General features: G+C 39.8%; 1 protein-coding gene across 1 annotated transcript in view; it reads left to right on the top strand.

Moving 5' to 3' along the window:
• Nucleotides 1-1484: 1484 nt before the first annotated feature.
• Nucleotides 1485-6520, top strand: part of CASR (calcium sensing receptor) — a 95805-nt gene continuing 90769 nt past the window's right edge. Inside the window, exon 1 of the mRNA XM_069079625.1 lies at nucleotides 1485-1894. Within this exon, the coding sequence (XP_068935726.1) occupies nucleotides 1710-1894 (185 nt within the window). The 5' untranslated portion in view covers nucleotides 1485-1709. The remainder of the gene's footprint in view (nucleotides 1895-6520) is intronic.

Genomic DNA, 6520 nt, shown 5'->3' with positions numbered 1-6520 from the left:
CTATATCTCCTTTTATGTGTACATACTGTTTTCCCCAATAGAATGTAAGTGTTTGAGTCCAGATTTGAACTCAGGAAGATGAGTCTTCCTGACTCCAGGCCTGGTGCTCTATCCACTGAGGTGATCTAAAAATTGTATTCTTAGAACCCTTTGCCCTCCTTTCCCCCCCACTTTGCCACCATCAAAAAGCAGAAAAGGAATGCACAGAACTAAGAAGAAATTTCCTTTGTTTCATGGGTTCTCATGGGGTCAAAGTCATCATCACCAAGAGACCAGACTACAGGTGATCAGCCCCTCCACACTCAGCTAAACTGATCCTGAGAATATTCCCAGGAAATCTATAGCCAGGTCCATATTAAAATCTTTTCCAGCATGGACAGCGGTCAGCTATAGGCCGTGAAAATCCAGGACCATCCCTATACCATGATGAGGAAGGAAAGTAAGACTTGGTAGGTGTCACAGCACTTTATATTCCTGATCCTCATTTGTCATATTTCATTATATTTGTATACAAAGAACACACTTCCTTCTCACATTCATATCAGAATCCCTAGCTTCCTTAAAAGCTCAGTTCTAGCGCCATTTCCTAGAGGAGACGTTTCTTAATCTCCCCACTAGCAAGCATTTGCCTCCTACAAAATATTAATTACCTTGTATTTTGTACGTATCCTATATCTCCTTCAATGTGTTCATACTGTTTCCCCCAATGGAACATAAGCTTTTTTTGTTTTAGTTTTTTTGGAAGGCAATTGGGGTTAAGTGACTTGCCCAAGGTCACACAGCTAGTTGTTTTGTGTGTGTGTGTTAAGTGTCTAAGGCTGGATTTGAACTCAGGTCCTTCTGACTCCAGGGCTGGTGCTCTATTCACTGTGCCACACATAAGCTTCTTGATGGCAGAAACCAATTTTTTTTTCTTTGTAAATACTCAGGATTTAGCATAATTACTGGAACATAGTAGGCACCCCATAAATTCTTACTGATAAATTATATTCTACTATCTGTTAGCCAGGCCCTGACCATATTTTATTCATCTTTATAACTTCCCTCAGTGCCTAGTATGATGTGTTGCACATAGTAGATCCTTAGAAGAAATTTCTTTTTTCAAGCAATCGGGGTTAAGCAATTTGCTCAAGGTTACACAGCCAGTTATTTTTGTGTGGATGCCGAGTATCTGAGGCCGGAACCGATCCCAGGTCTTCCGACACTGGGGCTGGCACTCTTACTCACTGCGCCACCTGGCCGCCCCTGAAGAAAATTTTTGAATGAATGAGTGAATATGGTCTTTTAAAAGCTTTTTTGTCCTGTAATCTCAATAGAATCCTTGTGTCCATTTTCATTTCAAAATAATGGACTATAGGAAAAAAGAGATATCTTTAAGGCCAGATAAAAGGAAGAACAAAGAAAGGGAGAAAAGACTAAGAATAGACATGACAAATGAAATTTTTGCTTCAGATTGTTACTTTTTCATTTTTATTTTTCAGAAATATGACAGATGGTCTCTACATGATATTGATTCTGAAGAATTGAGAGTTCCTGACCAAACCAATCTACAATGGAGAAGAGAGCGTGTCAAGTACCAACCTGGAGACCACTGTTCTGTCATTAATTTCACTGTAGACATGTGCCCTCAAAGGAGAGAGTGAAAGGCTCTCAGGACACCCTTTGTGTCCTCGTACCCCTTTATCTCCCTCCTGGAAAAAAGAGAAACAATGACCTGTTATAGATGCTGCTTGATCCTCTTGGCATTCACCTGGAACACTTCTGCCTATGGCCCTGACCAGAGAGCACAGAAGAAGGGGGATATTATTCTTGGGGGACTCTTTCCAATTCACTTTGGAGTAGCAGCTAAAGATCAGGATCTAAAGTCAAGGCCTGAGTCAGTGGAATGCATCAGGTAAGAGAAATAAGCCAAGTCCCAGACACATAGAGTCTGGTTTTCTCTTAGGGGTTGGGGATGCGGATGGAGAGAAACCCAGGAAAGCTGCATGGTCTGTGGCAGTGGTTTCTCTTTAGTGGTTCTGAGTTTATAATGATCGTCCAAGAGGCTCATGCTAAAAAATCCTTAATGGCTCTTTAAGCAGTAAGTAATTGCCCAGTTATGTTGCAAATATACTTTCTCCTCTTTGACAACAAACACATGCATGTTTGAAATAGTGTAGGTTTGTTTCAACAGTGATTTAGAGTTCAGGAGAGTAGAAGTCATCAGCGTAGCTATTGTAAGACTTAATGAACAAATCTAAAAGTATATGATTACTGTATTAAATTAACCTGTGGGTTCACAACACATTTTTGTTATTCTTGAAATGCATCCATGAGACAAACAAATGAACAAAAAACATTGGTAACCACTGGTCTTTGGAATTACATGAGAGTGGTGTTGGAGAAAAGCACTCTCACCCACAAATGCACAGGACCCATGGCTTCACTACACAGTTTCAAAAAAAAAAAACAGATGAACATACATGTGTCATATGATAATTCACTCTGCATGATGTAGTATGCAGAATAATGGATATGTGCCGATTCTGTGGTAGAATCGTTCAGACTCCTGCTGGATTTGTTGGCTGCAGCTGAACATGCCACGCCCTGACCCTGACATTGTGACATCATTTGGTCCTCTTCTAGTTAAGTCTAGATATGAGTTTGGCAAACAGGAGGTCATGTCTTCTTTTCTTACTCAAATTTATTCTAATATGATATTGGAGCTGGAAAGGGCCTTAAAGATTATTTAGTTCAGTAGTTCATTCTACAAATGAGAAGGTTGAGGTTCACAGAAGTGAACCCAAAGTTGCCCAAAGTCACACAATTCCCTAGTAGAAAGACCAGGGCTAGAATCTGTATTTCATTTCTCTTATGCCCACTGTTTTCCAACCTACTAACCTTCCAGTACAACCTATACCTCTTTTACTTTTTCCCATGTGTTCTGTACCTGATTTCTTTAAAAACAAACAAACAGACTTAAGAATCTCCATCTTTCCTAAGTCACATGCTGTTTATATTTCTGGAGTGGCATTTCATTTTCTCCGGGTATACTTAATGTTCTGAAAGAGCATTTTTTTTTTCTATTTTTCATTTTTATTTCTTGTAAATTACCTTGGATGTCCGAGTTTCATCCCTTTACATTCCTCTCTCCCATTTTTCCTACTAACTGGACCATTCATATTTACATTTTAGTCCTTGTGCTTTTTTTCCCTAATTAGATTTCACCCCTTTCATTTGATCAGAATAGCTCATTTATATATCCCATATGTAAATTTATATACCCATATGTAAATATCCTATTTATATAATATACATATATACCTAGATAGCTGTATCCTATCTATAAATTTAGTCACATATAAATATCCCATATACATATATACCCATAATGCATGCTCTGTATAAAACAATTATATACCCATATTTAAATACCCTATATACATGTATACCTATACGTACATGCTCTCTATATAAATTTACATACCTATGCCCAAATATAAATTTACATACCCATATATAAATGAGCCTAAAGTTTTTACCTTAGACTTATTTATATACCTTGTAAATTTTCAGCCTTCCTGAACACTTTTTTGCAAACAGAACTTTTTTCTTTCTATTTTTGTCTGCTTTATTTTATCCATTTTCATTATTTCAGCAGTTTTATATATATTTCTAAAATCCCAATTTTAGCACAGGAATGTCAAGGGAGAGGTATCTTCCATTCCTAAAGTTCTGTGACTATTTTGGGGCTTCTTTCAAGTCCTGATACCAGCAAGAAATTGCCTATCATGGAAGCTTTTAAGTAGGCATGTGTGAAAAAGGCCCAAATATATAAATCAGAACTCAAAGTCTATCCCTACTATTGTATTGTTATAATAGGAAAAAATGGACTAAGAATGTGGTCATCTGGGTTTTGATCATGGACATATCACAGTTATTAGTGTTATTCTGGGCAATAAAACAATAAACATTTATTAATCACCTACTGTGTGCTAGGCACTGTGCTAAGTATACTGATGCAAAAAAGAGGTAAAAGACAGTCTCTGCTCTAAAGTTCACTGTCTAATGAGGGAAGCAGCAAACAAATATATGCAAACAAGCTCCAACAAGATAAATGGGAAATAATTAACAGAATGGAGGCACTAGAATTAAGAGGGATTGGAAAAGGTTTCCTATAGAAGGTAGGATTTTAACTGGGTCTGAAAGAACCAGGGAAGCCAGTAGGCCTGAGTGGAAGGTAGAACATGGAGAACAGCCAAAGGAAAATGCCCAAAGATGAGAGGTGGGATGTCTTGTTCATGGAACCAATGACACAGGATCAAAGAATATATGATGGGGAGTTAGGCATAAGAAGATCGGGAAAGTAGGAGGGGGCAGGTTATGAAGAGCTTTGAATGCTAAGTAAAGGATTTTCTATGTGATCTTGGAGACTATAGGGAGCCACCGGAGTTTATTGGGTAGGGGAGTGACATGGTCAGACTTACACTTTAGGAAAATCACTTTAGTGAGTTAATGGAGGATGGATTGAAGGAGGGAGAGATTTGAGGCAGGCAGAACCACCAGTAGGCTATTGCAGTAGTCAAGGCAGGAGGCAATGAGGATTCACACCAGAGAGATGGCAATGTTAGAGAAAAGAAGGGGACATATTGGAGAGATGTCACAAAGGTGAAATCAGCAGACCTTGATGACAGATTAGATAAGGGGGATGAGAGATAGTGAGGAGCCCAGGATGACTCCTAGGTTATGAGCCAGGATGGTATTGCCTTCTATAGTAATAGGAAGAGTGCAGGGTGGGGGTGGGGTGAAGAGGATAGTTTAGGGGGGGGGGAAATAATAAGTTCCATTTTGGTAAATGTAAATACTGGAGGGGTGGCTAGGTGGTGCAGAGAATAGAGCACGGGCCCTGGAGTCAGGAGGACCTGAGTTCAAATCTGGCCTCAGATACTTAACACAAAACTAGCTGTGTGATCTTGGGCAAGTCACTTAACCCCAATTGCCCTACCTTTCCCCTCCAAAAAGCAAAAACAAAAACTACTGGATTTCAAGATTTCTGAAAGGTAGTTCAATATGCAAGACTGGAAGTCAGCAGAGAGAGTGAGGCAGTATAAGTAGATTTGAGAATTGTTAGCATAGAGATGGTCATTAAATCCACAGGAGCTAAAGAGATCAATCACTAAGTGAAGTAGTATAGAGGGAAAAGAGATGAGAACCCATAACCAAAAATACCCGGTGGGATACATATGATTAGAAGGCATAATCTGGAAGATGATTCAGCAAGAGACTAAGAAGTCGTAATCAGATAGGAGGAGAAACAGGAGAGAGTGGTGTCCCAAAAGCCTAGAGAAGAACATGTCAAGGAGGAGAGAAATCAGCTGTATCCAAGTCTGTAGACAGGTTGAGGAGAGTAAGGATCGAGAAAAGTCCACTGGATTTGCTAACTAAGAGAACATTGATAATTGTGGAGAGCCGTTTCGGTGCAATCATTAAGTCAGAAGCCAGATTGTAAGGGGTTAAGGAAAGAGAGGAGAGGAAATGGAGGCATCTATTGTCGGGGCCTTTTCAAGTTTAGCCACAAAGGACAGAAGAGATATAGGACGATGCCAATGAGAATTGAAGGATCAAGTGAGGGTTTTTTTCAGAATAGTGGAAACATGAGCATGTTTGTTGCAATGGGAAATGAGCAAGCAGGGAGGGAGGGATTGAAAATAAATGATAGAGTGGGGATGACAGAAGGGGTGACCTGCTGGAGAAAATGGAAAGCAATGGGGTTGCTTGAGCAGGTAGAAGGGTTAGTCTTAGTAAGGAAGAAAGGCGATACAAGGGGGAAGGAGGAGAAAAGAAGAGGAGGAAGAGGAGAGAAGAGAGAGTTCATAATGAATGGCCTCAAGGGTTTCTGTAAAATCGGAGGCAAGGTTCTTAGCTGAGAGAGTGGGGGAAGAAAGAGGCTTGGGGAGAGATGAAAAGGTTTGGACAGCAGAATACTGAGTTGATAAGGTAAGTATAGAAGGATTGCCTAGCAGCCATAAGGGTCCACCTGAGGCTGTGTTATATAAATTTGTAATGAACCAAGTCAGAACAGTTACATGATTTTCTCTACCTTCATTCAGCAATATGTGTGTAGGAGCAAAGGAGACAAATGGTGAGGGTTATCCAAGGCAGAATCTCGACAAGGTATAATTGGTGAATTGATAAAGGAACTAGGGATTCAAGAGAGGACAATGTTGAGTTAAATGGGTTCACCAAGATGGGGAAGTGGGAGAGAGCTGTTGGTATAGGGGAGATTGCCTGGGAAAGAATTAAGGAGTCAAGGATTAGAGGTCACAGTGCAGTTAAAGAGTAAGGTTTTCTAAGGGAAGGCAGAGGAAGAGGTGAAAAGCCAATAGATTATAGGTGGATAAAGGGATTTGGGAATTCTTGAACACAAGATATACCTGTGGGTGATGGCAAGATCAAGGACATGACCATCTTTGTGTATGGCTGAGGTGGGAGGGTGTATCAGCAATGCCATATTCACAATGCCTATAGAGATTACAAATAT

Source organism: Petaurus breviceps, unplaced genomic scaffold, assembly GCF_028583685.1.
Source record: "Petaurus breviceps papuanus isolate PSGF00001 unplaced genomic scaffold, PetGlider_PUasm1.0 91067, whole genome shotgun sequence".
NCBI classification, from domain to species: Eukaryota; Metazoa; Chordata; class Mammalia; order Diprotodontia; family Petauridae; genus Petaurus; species Petaurus breviceps.
Note: the sequence above shows the minus strand (reverse complement) of the source record. Positions and strands in the feature narration are given on the sequence as shown.